Below are 14,127 nucleotides of genomic sequence, written 5' to 3'. Positions count from 1 at the left end.
AAATTACTAGTCATCCAGTTTTTTATATCAGCTATGCATTCCGTTAATTTTGTGAATTGGTAGGTTTCGTTAGGTTTTGAAGAAATATAGCTGAGTATCGTCGGCAGTAGGGCTGCAACAAACGATTATTTTGATAATCGATTAATCTAACGATTATTGGACCGATTAATCGACTAATCATCGATTATATTGACGACTAATCAGTAAGTTTGGAATGATTATTCAGCCTTTTCAATAAGTTAAAACATTGAGTTATACATATTATAATCTTAAAAAAAAAATCACTTCAGCTTTTGAAATGGTGTTTTAATGAACTTTAATGAACCTCCAACTAAACAGGTCAACAAAAATAAATCAACTGCATTGCAGACAAAAATATGTTTCAATGTAAATATCTCTTGGCAGCATATTAAGAGCTTTATTTCTAAAACCAAGTGTTCAGTTTAATGAAAAGCAGTAAATAACAAGTGTCCTTTCTGCACTGGCTTTTTTGGATTTTCAAATAAGTGCTGAATTAAAATGAAGGAAGTCAGCATATCAACATGTTCACGTGACAAGCTTGCTCTTTTTTTGTGAGCAAATGTTTCCTGCAGCTGAGAAGATCCGTTCTGCTGGAGTGGATGTTGCAGGAATGCAAAGAAAATATCTTTTTTGCAGCAAAGAAAAAACGTTTTATGTTAACTCTCTTAGTGATTAAACTGTTGTTTAGTCATCATCTTTACTGGGTGTTTAGTTTGAAATCTAGAAGCAATTCACACTAAGGTAACAGTTTAACTTTAATTTGTAAACATTAATGTATTTACTAACATGAACTAACTAATATGAGCAGCACATTTGTAACATTATTCATTTTTGTTAACATTTTTGTTCATGTAAGTTCATTGTGTTTATATTAATGTAATAGCTAACGTATTTACCTAATAGTGTTAGGCTACAATAATAAAAACAGCCCTGACTGACTCCTAAGCTCGATCAAGCTTTATTCTATGCAAAATAAATAATCACATTACTGTATTTATATTATAATTTTTAATATTATCACTTTTATTAATGGTAGTATTGCATTCTCTAATAAAGAGATTTACAACTAACGTTAGTTAGTTAGCTTCACCTGGAGATTGAACACTCACCGGCTCCTTTTGATCCGGGATGCTTTCTCTTAAAGGAACACTCCGACTTTTTGGGACTTTATCCTATTCACCTTATCCCCCAGAGTTAGATAAGTCCATACATACCTTTTTCATCTCCGTGCGTGCTATAAGTCTGTTTGACGCACCCACCGCTAGCCTAGCTTAGCACAAAGACTGGATGTAAATGGTTGCAGCTAGCATACTAATCCAAATAAGTGACAAAATAACGCAAACATTTTCCTATTTACATGTTGTGATTTGTATAGTCACAGAGTGTACAAAAAACAAAGTCAAATGAGACACAGACATATTTTAACCGTATAAATACTGGGAACTATATTCTCTGAAGGCGAAGCATTGCTACTTGGGCGGAGTGATAACCGCAGCACCTGAGACGCGCCGTGGTGAGGAGCAGAGAGTTCGTTCAGAGCGCGTCTCAGGTGCGCTGCGGTTATCACTCCGCCCTATATTCAGGGAATATAGTTCCCAGTATTTATACGGTTAAAATATGTCTGTGTTTCATGTGACTTTGTTTTTTGCAAACTCTGTGACTATACAAATCACAGAGTGAACAGCAGCGGTCCTAGAACTGAGCCTTGTGGTACTCCATACTGAACTTGTGATCGATAAGACATCTCTTCATTTACTGCTACAAATTGATAACGGTCAGATAAGTATGATGTAAACATTAATGTAATGTTTAAGTAAACTTGCTTGGTAGCTCACCTGGTACAGCATTGCACTTGCGATGCAGAGCTCTTTGGTTCAATTCCCAGGACACATGGTTTGCCAAAATAGCTTGAAGTCATGTACTGGTCAACAAGGTAAAATGGCATGGTTGCTTCTGCAAATGTGTTTTTGTCTCACATTTTCTTTCTTAACACTGTCGGTTGCATTTAGTGTAGGGTGATATGTTATTCTCCAACATAATAGAGCATTAACCTTTTTGCTCCACTCATGGACTCCCACACATTTCTTTTGATTCGAACTGCCGTGATATGTGCATGAACCAACCTAAAATATTTATCTGTTTTGAAGTAAAATGAACATACTTTTTAGGGCCTCTTGATTTTTAAACTGCCTTAAAATGTGCTAGAGTGAATTAGGGAATCCTAAAATGAAAACGTTCTCATAATTTTCTCTTCATTTTTGTGAAGAATATCCTGGCCAAACTTGTTGCTGCCAAGTTCCAAAATGACAAAATGTTCTTATTACTATTTTACCAATCTTCTTAAGCTATATATAAGCATTGTATGATAACAGGCTGCAATTTAAATTATTCACTGACAATCTTACATTAGTGAAATTATGGTAAAATTTCACTACAAAAACAGGTCTATTGTCAATAGTGTAGAAATTTATAAAGCACCGCTCACGTAGAAATCACTTTTATATCAAGCAGCTTTTTGTTTTTCATTGCAGTGCAGTGAATATCAGGTATAAATACAATAGCATAAGCCTTTTGGACCACTATGATTTTGCATCAGTTTTGAAGCTTGATAGCCCCAGTGCGTGTTATATGTTTTTAGATTCGCCTGATTTATCTGTAATTTATGTATTTCTGTTTCAGGGAGACATGGAAAAAGGTCTGGAAATGAAGAAACTGGTTCTGTCTGGTTTCTTGGCCAGTGAAGAAATCTATATTAACCAGCTGGAGGCATTACTGCTAGTGAGTACTACTGCCACAAATATTTTCACTCAAACTTTATGATAATCTTGATGTAGGAACGTCACAGTCCTTGGTGTGTGGAGTCTTTTAAGTAAGCAATATAACATACTCAAGGTTTGCTGTTGAAGCCCCTTCACCCGTGACTGTATTCACAATGCAGCATGCCTCGAGTACCTTATTGCTTGTACAAAATGGTTACCACAATACAAATGTTTAAGATGAAAATATATGTATTAATATGTTACTTTTTAAAATTAAAATCTTTAAATTCCATCCTTCCAGAAAAAATTGTCCCTGACAGTGACCGTAAACGACAAGAAAATGTTCCTAGATGTAATACCTCATCTGATGGATGACTAGAAACTGTTCTCATCTGCACAATATAGGATATTTCCTCACACACATACGCTTATTTCTCTGCATGAGAAAACATTCGTTTTGCATCTTTTATTTGAAACCAGACCTGTTTGCGGTTCAGCGCAACATAAGAACCGAAGGTTGCCCAGTATAAACACAGTATAATGGACTACAGTTCTACCTGAAACAGAAAACTTTTAAATAAAATTATTTCCTTTGCACTTCGGAAACTGTGGGCTGCTTCCACTATACATACTCACATGTGAAAACATTCTTTGAGGGGAAAGCGTGTGTCCTCAAAATTAAATGTTGCAGACATAATGCCAGCAGAGGTTGGTCTTACTTAAATAAATAAATAAACAATTGCTTTTGTCGAAAATCACATTACATAGAACAGATTTCACAGTATATTGATTGATTATGTTGCTAAGGGTGTCACGTAGTGACACGGATCTCTTGGGTGAAGCAATCATAGCCGTCAGGGATGTAGTGGAGGCTAAACGCACGTACAGTAAACGCCGTTTGCGCACCTCCCAAAATTCGGAAATAGCGTTTACCCACCTCCAAAGTGCGTTTATCCACCTCTAAAGTGCGTCTATCCACCTCTAAATTGTATTTATCCACCTCTAAATAGCCTATAGTTCCTAAGCCATTTTAAATTAAGCTTATGTCGTTTTAGTTTCATATTGTTCATTATTAGTTTCATAGGTTGTTAAACCTAAGACGAAGTCTTTCATATTGCGCTGCATTACTGTCAGTAGCCGCGTTTCCATTATACCCTTCAAATTGCGCAAATTGAGAATTTAAAATATGCACAATGGAAACACGTCAATTTTCCCAAAAAGTTTTTTTCAGGCAATTCGAAAAAGGAATATTTCGCAAAACTGCAATGGAAACAGTTTTTGCGCATTTACAGTCACCTGACTTGTTTGGGGGCCGTGTACGCAAAAATAAATAAATAATTATCATCATTATTATTACATTTACTAGGCTACATAATTAGAAGACACCTTTATCCAAAAAAGGAACAAAGCAATTCGTCAAATGTCATTCATAATACGGGTTAGACAATAATAATACAGGACTAAGATTATCACAAATAAACACAAGATTTTGACGTATATTAAAGGATAATTCCGGTATTTAACACCTTGAGTCTATATTGTAGTTTGGTTTGGATGAACAAGAGTGGTGGACAACATTTTTTTGACAATGGTTCCTCTCTCGAGTTTTTGACTATAAAAGAATTGGCCATGGACCCATTTAACATTGGAGTCAATGGCCATGTCCGAAAATGTCATTAAAACAACCTTTAACATTAGTTTTCAAAACTGTGCAACTCACCGAGTGATTAGTGATGTTAGTTGATGTTCCAGAAACAAAAAGTGTTGCGAAATACAGTTTCTGTCGTGTTTTATTCGTCATTTTGTAAAATCCCATTGAATTCTGTTGAAGGACTGAGTGCTCGTTAATATAAATGCGCTACTATAAACGGAAAGGGGGCTGTTTACATTTGGTCGATGTAGTCTTTTTGCTCGCTTCCGTTTCTCATAAGGCTAGCGAGCAGAGCAACTGTGCTCCGGGAGAGTAAGCGAAATAAACAAACAAAACCTTGAAAATATTGAAAGACGTGACCACTGACCAGTGCAATATGAAGTTGAACTCGACTGTGACCGTGAGTGTCCCACGAGACATAAACATCGGTTATCGCCATCAAGTGGTCGGGAGTGTGCTAACGCTTCAGATTCAAATATTGAGCGGAAGTTACATGGTTGTGAAGTGTCTGGAAAAAATAGTTCCACTATAGCAAAATAAACGGATGGGAATCATATATTGCGACGATATATTGTTTATAATCATCAACGAACACCACTAACCACTCGGTGAGTTTAACAGTTTTGTAAACGAACATTATTGGCTGTTTTAATGACATTTTCGGACATGCCCATTGACTCCAATGTTAAATGGGTCCATGCCCAATTCTATTATAGTCAAAAACTCGAGAGAGGAACCATTGTCAAAAAAATGTTGTCCACCACTCTTGTTCATCCAAAACAAACTACAATATAGACTCAAGGTGTTAAATACCGGAATTATCCTTTAAGGGTTTGTGGAGCGGAGTGGAACGCGCACTGCATGGCACGGAGGCGCGGGCGCGAACACTTCTCATCAACAACAATTTAAAATATCAAAACAATCAGGCGCGCATGATCTTCGTGAACTGGAGAACGAGAACTGAAACAAAATATAGCCTAGCTTGAAATGTCCACTTTAAAGGACAAGTTCGGTATTTTACACTTAAAGCCCTGTTTACAGACCGTATCTGATGAAATAGAACGGTTAAGATTAAAATTTGGACACATGCTCCTGTCCCGAGAATTTTAGGTTTATTTAGCTTTTGTGGACCTATTTTGCCAAACGCGTCACACCCAGATTCTTCCGTTGAGAGCTTGAATAATAGACACCAGTTGGTGGCGATAATGCACCTTTGCCAATTGCAAGCAAACCGCTGGCATTTCATTGAATACACAGAAGAAGCAGAAGAAGAAGCGGCGGAGGAATATCGTACCTCACACAGCACATTCAATACAAGTCAATGGAGGTGGACAAACACTACGATAAAACCTGTTGGAAAGCATCTTTTTCAGCGATTTTTTTTGGGATCATATCAGTGAACACCCCTGACCACACACAAACGAAAGTTTAATGTGTTTTAGGAAGGAATCTGCCAGTGCACATAGACAACCATTGTGGGGGTGGGGGTGGGGGGGGGGTGGGGAAGCTAAATAAACCTAAAATTCTCGGGACAGGAGCATGTGTCCAAAGTTTAATCTTAACCGTTCTATTTCATCAGATACGATCTGTAAACAGGGCTTTAAGTGTAAAATACCGAACTTGTCCTTTAAAACGAACAAATTCGAATCGAAAGCTAATACATTCTGATTATATAATCCGTATGAAAGGTGCATTTCTCTCTTAAGCATCTGCTTAACAGCGGAGATAGATGGAGATATGTTTTTAGCCGACACTGATTTAGAAAACAATAGTTTATTAATAAACAATTAAAATGCCTCGTTATTTTTTCAGACACATTTATTATAATTAGCCTATCACCTTTCTGTAGGCTGTGGTTCCAGAGACATAGGCCTATATGGCTCTCATTCAGCACTGCGGGAAAAATATAATTTCCAGGTTCTAATTTTGTCTTAGAAAAATAGTAAAATCAACAACAAAAAATTCCATATTAATTCGTGAATATTTTAAATGTTTAATAAAGGGGCAGTAAGTCATAAACAAAAATGTGTCTATATGTATTTTTTTGTGCAGCATTTGGTGTAGCCTACAGGTCAAATTAAAATTTTGTTGTTTAACTTTGCGCTTTAAAAATACAAGTGTTTTCGTTTTGCACAAGTGCATTGCATTGGAAGCCCTATAAGCCTCCCTCTCTTTTTTTTTTTTTTTTTTTTTTTTTTTTTTATTAAGAAAAGCATCTCAAGCACAATACAAGCATCAAATAATTACACAAGAAAATGGAAGAAGAAAAAAGCACAAATTAAACAAGCATAATAAATGCTCACATATGAATAAACATAATCACAGTAACATATACATATAAACAACTAAAATAAAAAAAATAAAATAAAAAGTTTTATCCAGAGCTTGTCTCCTTAAAATAATCTAAAAATGGGCTCCAAGATTTCAAGAAAAGATCGGGTTTCATTCTAACTCCAAATTTAATCTTTTCAAGTTTGAGGGCAAAAAGTAGGTCAAAAACCCACTGACGGTAGGTTGGAGGAGATGGCAGCTTCCAATTAATTAGAATAAGTCGTCTAGCCAGCAGTGTGCAAAGTGCAATATTATCCATCTCTAAAGCTGTAAGTTTAATATTTTCTGGAAGAACCCCAAATAAAGCGGTCAGTGGGTTGGGGTCTATTACTGTGTTAAGAATTTCTGAGACACAACTAAAAATTCCCCCCCAAAACCTTAATAACTTAGGACAGGACCAAAAAGAATGAAACAGAGAGGCTGGCTCCAGAACACAGCGTGGGCAGGTGGGGTCTAAATCCGGAAATATCTTGCCGAGTTGTACTCTAGACCAATGGATACGGTGCACAACCTTAAATTGAATAAGACTATGTCTAGAGCTGACTGAAGAAGAATGTATCCTTTTTAAGACGGCGTCCCAGGTTTCATCTTCTAACAAAATACTTAAGTCCTGCTCCCAGAGAGATTTTAATGACCCGCTAGATGGGGTTTGTTTGTCATTTATAATACTGTAAATATTTGAGATGGCACCCCTTATACATTTATGCTGGACTAAAATACACTCCAAGACACCACTAGGAGGGGCAGAGGGGAACTCCGGAAAATGTTTACGAGCAAAGCTCCGAACTTGAAAATACCGGAATAAATGTGAATTGGGCAAAGAAAATTTATTTTTAAGTTGGTCAAATGAAGCAAAATTATTATCTATAAATAGCTGATCAATTGTAACTAGACCCTGTGACTTCCAAATATTGAAAGCCCCATCAAATAAAGAGGGTGGAAAGGAAGCGTTACTGGCAATGGGTGCAGCTGAAGAAAGACCCTTAAGCCCTAGAGCTCTGCGGAACTGAGTCCAAATCCTTAGAGAGTGTTTAACAATTGGATTCTTAATCGAGATACTTTGATGGGGAGGGATAGAAGAACAGAGCAACGATGTTAACGTGACTGGGGAACAACAAATAGCCTCTATTTGCACCCAGAGAGGTTTACACAGTTGCAAATCATGCCGGCACCAGTACAATAAGTTTCTAATGTTGGCTGCCCAGTAATACGTTTGAAAGTTAGGCAAAGCCAAACCTCCCACCTCTTTTGGCTTAACAAAGTGTTTTAGACTTATTCGCCTTGGCTTGTTATTCCAAATAAATGATGAGATGGTCTTTTCCAGACATGAGAAAAATGACTTGGGAATAAATATTGGCAGACATTGAAATAAATATAAAAATTTAGGGAGAATGTTCATTTTAACTGCATTTACCCTTCCTATCAGTGACAGAGGAAGGGATTTCCATGATAAAAACATAGATTTTGTGAGATCAAATAAAGAACTAAAATTAGTTTTAAATAAGTCAACATGTTTACGAGTCACTTGGACACCCAAGTACCTAAATTGGTTATTAACAACTCTGAATTGGAAATTTGAATATGAGAGACTTAATGCAGCAGAATTCACTGGGAATAATTCGCTCTTGGAAAGATTTAATTTATAACCTGAAAAAGTACTAAATGAGCTCAATATTAAAAGAACTCGAGGAATTGAAACTAGGGGATTGGATAAAAATAAAATAAGATCATCAGCATATAAAGAAACTTTCTGTTCCAGATCAGCACGAAAAATGCCTTGCACCTCTGAGTCCGCACGTAATGCAATTGCCAGGGGTTCAATGGCAATAGCAAAAAGAAGGGGGGAAAGGGGACAACCCTGCCTTGTGCCCCGACACAGTGGAAAGGGATCTGAAATAATATTGTTTGAGCGTACCGATGCTTTGGGGGTAGCATAAAGGAGCTTTATCCAAGAAATAAATTTTAAACCAAATCCAAATCTCTCCAAAACATTTATAAGATAGCCCCACTCGATGCGGTCAAATGCTTTTTCAGCATCTAGTGAGACCACAACTTCAGCATTGCTGGAATGAGGTGTATACAAAACATTAAAAAGACGTCTAATATTAAAAAAAGAGTGTCTGTCTCGAACAAAACCAGTTTGATCAGGTGAAATGACTCCATGTAAAGTTTTTTCAAGCCGAAAAGATAATACTTTAGCTAGTATCTTGTAATCACAATTTAAAAGTGATATGGGGCGATAAGAACCGCAGTCTAGGGGGGGTTTATCTTTCTTAAGAATTAATGAAATAGTAGCTTCATAGAAGGTTGGGGGTAACTTAGAATTTTGAAGACTCTCTAAAAAAACCAAAAGCAACAAAGGGCATAGTAATTTAGAAAATGCTTTATAAAAATCAGACGAAAAACCGTCAGGACCCGGTGCCTTGCCTGTTTTCAAGGAAGCAATCGCATCAGCTATTTCTTCAATTTGAATATCCTCATCTAGAAAATCACACAGAGTCTTCTCTACAGTGGGGAAATCTAATTTATCTAAAAAAGTTTTCATTAAAGATACATCTTGAGATTCCGAGGTGTACAAATTTCCATAGTATTTTTTAAATTGAGAGTTTATTTCTTTATAGTCAGTGGTAGTATTTCCTGAAGGTAACTTAAGTTGGGGTATCAAGCGTGACGTTTGCGATTTACGAATTTGATAAGCTAACAATTTACCCGTCTTATCACCAAACTCATAGACCCTATGTTGAGCTCGTAAAAACAAATTCTCAGCCTCTTCAGTCGATAACAGGTCATATTTTGTCTGCAAAATCTGACGTTCTTTATAAAGGTTGGAAGATGGGTTCAGTGAGTACTGAACATCAATAGCTGTTATAGAACTAGATAATTCATCTAGTTGCCTCTTTCGCTCTCTATTTTTATAAGACATATATGAAATTATTAAACCACGCAGATAACATTTTAAGGTCTCCCAGATGGTAGAATAAGCCATACCCTGAGTGCTATTGAGTTCAAGAAAAGAAGATATATTTGAGGAGATCAATTTTACAAATTCTTTATCCTTTAATAGACCAGGGTTAAAGGACCATTGATGATGCTTTGGGGGTGCTTTCGGAAAGCTAAGTTCCAGAACAGCTGGTGCATGATCAGATATTACTATGCTTTCATATGAACAATTCTGCAGATATGGAAGAAGTTTGTTATCTAAAAAAAAATAATCTATTCGTGAATAGGAATGATGTACTTGCGAAAAAAATGAATATTTCTTTGCGGAAGGATTTAAAAAGCGAAATGGATCACGAATACCATAGTTATGCAGAAAAGATTGAATAATCGCAGCACATTTTGAAAGGGATATAACTTTTTTCGAGGACCTATCAAGTCGTGGACACATCACACAGTTAAAATCTCCGCCCAGGATTAATGAATGAGAGTGAAGGTCAGGTATACATGATAAAAAAGAAGTGATAAAGGAAACATCATCATAATTTGGGGCATAGACGTTAGCAAGAATTAGGGGGGTTGAAAACAAAGTACCTGTTACAATGACGTATCTGCCCTTATGATCTGCAATTACTTGCGATACTGCAAACGGAGTGGATTTATGTACCAGAATGCCACAGCCCCTGGACTTGAACTGAAAATGTGAATGATAGACTTGACCCACCCAGTCTTTTTTCAATCTAAAATGGTCAGATGAAGAGAGGTGAGTTTCTTGAAGAAACACAAAACTGGCTTTCAGTTTCCTAAGATGAATCAGAACCTTATTGCGTTTGACTGGATTATTCAAACCTTTACAATTCCAACTAACCCATCTCACCAAACCCTCTTCATTAGCTCTACCACCCATCATTTAAAGAAAAGAAAAAAAAAGAGAATAAAGACCGAAAAGATACTTGTAAAACCCAAATAATTATGCAAGGAACAGCAAGTACAGAAAAGTATGAAACAATAACAAAAGAGCAATGCAGTCTTGTGCTTATGAGATGAACAAAGAAACGAGAACATATTAACACACTTCAAGAACCCTAGCGCGAAGACCCGCCCTCCGCCCTCACTGCCACCCCCCACCCCGCGCTCTTGACATAAGCTAACACTCCCCCAACTAGAGCGTACGCTACCCTGAGGAAAAACCCCAATGTGCGTGCGAGATATTGTGTTTCTTACCTCGGACGCATCTCCGCAAACATATATATATATATATAAAAAATAAATAAAAATAAAAAATAAAAAAATACAGCGAATATATTCTGATACAAATAAAAATGATAATCCTATAATTATAATCAAATAATAAACACTCACTTATTAAACCACACAACTGAGTAAAGTGCTTTCAGTCTCTGAACCAGAGAAAATGAGACATTAACGTTATAAGTTCCAGCACGTTCATAGGTGATCAAGCAGGTGGTAATAGGTGTTGTTTCACAAAAGCCAGTGCCGCGGCTGGAGTATCAAACATATGTTCAGCGCCGTTCTTTGTGATTCTGAAGCCGGTAAGACCCTTTAGACCGTACTTAACATCCGGCATGGACCTCAGTAGACGTTTCACCTCAAAGTATGCGGCCCGTTTCTTGGCAATCTCAGGCGGAAAGTCCGGGAAGACGAACACAGATTTCTCTCTGAACTTAAGTTGCCCACCTCGGATCGCTTTTCGCCAAATATCCTCCTTGACGTCGTATCGATGGAAGCAAATCACGAAGGCTCGCGGACGGCTGCCCTCCGCAGGTTTAGGTGCAAGTGTACGATGAGCGCGAGCAAGAAGCGGAGGTTCAGGAAGATCAAATATCTCCATCAAAGCATATGCCACGAACTTCGTAGGTTGTGGGCCTTCCAAACCTTCAGGAACTCCCACCAAGCGAAGATTGGATCTGCGGGAACGACACTCTAAATCGATGCACTTAGCTTGCAGTGAGGCGATCTCTTTCTGGAGAGAAACGACCGTTGGTTCGAGAGAGTGAAGACTCGTCGTCCATTCTGAGGTAGCGGTCTCCAGGCTTGTTAAGCGCTCACTTTGGGTTTTGAGGTCTTCTTTGAAAGATGAAAATGTGTTATGCATTTCTTCACGTACCAGGGAAATTTCCCCTCGAATTTCAGCGGCGTGCGCGTCAAATTTGGCGTGAATTCCACTTTCAAGCCTGTTAATGGCTCCCATAATCGCAGCACCCTCAGGCGTGGAAAGTTCAGTCGTTTCCAAAGACGAGCCGCCGGCAACCGCCGGATCGGCCTTCTTTTGTCGTTGCGTTTTTGAAGACATCGTTGGAACTCATAGGCTATACGATTACCACAAGAAGTGAAGTGACCTTCAAACACCAGATGTAAAAAATATATATATATATATATAACGCTGTATCAAGTATAAGACGAAATTTAAGAGCTGGTTTGCGGAGCTCCCGACTTATGCGGCCTCACATGGCAGATGCTAAACCGGAAGTCATAAGCCTCCCTCTCTATCTCTCTTAAATATTTTTGTTCTCTTTGTTTTGTCATTTAGTAAACTTATAGATTTCAACCATACACTCTAAAAAATGTTGGGTTGTTTCAACCCAATTTTGGGTCAAATATGGACAAACCCAAACGTTGGGTTAAAAATGTCATTAAAAAATGTAACCCAACGGCTGGGTTTGTCCATATTTGACCCAAAATTGGGTTGAAACAACCCAGCATTTTTTAGAGTGTATTATTTCTTCTTGAGTCTCTTTAAGAACTTTGATTAATGTATGAATTGAATAGTGATTGTGTGACCTATATGATGAGGGAACAACCAGTGATACCCTGGGGTAGTACCATCAAATGATAGCCTATAGCGATGTCATCAGGATACACATACACCGGTAGGCAGTGGCCCACCTTACCGGGTGACCACGTTGTGGTCCACCAGAATTTATAGTTTACCCACCTCTTTTTTTACCACTACACCTCTGATAGCCGTGCTTTATTGTAAATAAAACGCGTCTATTGAACAATCAGCATCAATTACCCTTGCTGTTTGCAATCTTGTACCTTTAAGACTTTTTATGTAAATATAGTTATGATTTGCTATTAGTTTTTATATATATATATATATATATATATATATATATATATATATATATATATATGTTTACTCTTACATTTCATAAGAGCAAGGAAAAGTTAGTTTTCCACATATGGCTACTTAGAGTGCAGTAAAAAGAGCATGCATACACTAAGCCAATCAGGAAGCAGCATTTCCTATTTATAGAAAAAGTTGAAATCTGAAGTCTAGCTGTACTTTGTTCCTCTGCTGTTTGAACGTGTCATTTCCTGTCTTTTTTATCTGCTGTCCAGTGTATTCTGTGCAACTATGTATCACAGCAGTCAAAGATTCAATCAGTTGTATCTCTCTTGCCATTATTTCTAATCACAATCTAATGGGAGTTGAATCAACTGCTGGTTTCTAGATTGTTCATTGAATTTGATAAGAGAGGATGCAGAGCAAAAATGAAACCCCTATGATAAACAATGATTTCCCCTCTAAAACCATTAGTAGCACAAACTAGTAACCCCCACACACATCCCCTGAAAACCAATGTGAGTATTTGTAGTGTGCTAATTATGCTGGACACACACTGTGCCACCTACTGTTACAGCCTTTTAGGAACACCTGGATATCTCCTGTCTTAGTTTAAGTAAACCTGCTGATGAATTAATTACAACAGACCTGGGTTTTATGTACTTTCTGCTCTCTGCTGCACACTTCCCATCCAAACATTACACAGTACTTTGGACCCACAAGCAAAATAGCTACAAATACTTTGGCAGAGCATACTGTATAAAAATGAGCAAGCACACATTTATTCATCTTCTCCAATCATTCCTTGAAATGACAAAGGACATGATATGGAAGTAAAATAATGCCAAATGTTTTTGAAATAAAAAAGCCTGTTGAATTGCACTACTTGAAAAAAATATGCATTGCATTAACCATGCTTGCATTTTAATGCATTGTTTTTTTAGGGCTTGCATTTTTATGGGCTGAAATTCAACATGGTTGTATATTTAAGCTGTGAATATTTCATCCATCCATCTTCTTCCGCTTATCCGGGGCCGGGTCGCGGGGGCAGCAGTCTAAGCAGAGACACCCAGACTTCCCTCTCCCTAGACACTTCCTCCAGCTCTTCCGGGGGGACACCGAGGCGTTCCCAGGCCAGCCGGGAGACATAGTCTCTCCAGCGTGTCCTAGGTCTTCCTCGGGGTCTCCTCCCGGTGGGACGTGCCCGGAACACCTTCCCAGGAAGGCGTTCAGGAGGCATCCGGAACAGATGCCCGAGCCACCTCAGCTGACCCCTCTCGATGTGGAGGAGCAGCGACTCTACTCTGAGCTCCTCCCGAGTGACCGAGCTCCTCACC

General features: G+C 37.9%; 1 protein-coding gene across 4 annotated transcripts in view; it reads left to right on the top strand.

Moving 5' to 3' along the window:
- abr (ABR activator of RhoGEF and GTPase) overlaps positions 1-14,127 on the top strand; it is a 270,755-nt gene that overhangs the window by 113,054 nt on the left and 143,574 nt on the right. For all 4 annotated transcript variants that reach the window (XM_079608306.1, XM_079608307.1, XM_079608308.1 and 1 more), the window contains one exon: positions 2,701-2,799. In XM_079608306.1, coding sequence (XP_079464432.1) covers positions 2,701-2,799 — 99 coding nt within the window. The remainder of the gene's footprint in view (positions 1-2,700; positions 2,800-14,127) is intronic.

Source organism: Phoxinus phoxinus, assembly GCF_949152265.1.
Source record: "Phoxinus phoxinus genome assembly, chromosome: 3".
Lineage (NCBI taxonomy): Eukaryota > Metazoa > Chordata > Actinopteri > Cypriniformes > Leuciscidae > Phoxinus > Phoxinus phoxinus.
Note: the sequence above shows the minus strand (reverse complement) of the source record. Positions and strands in the feature narration are given on the sequence as shown.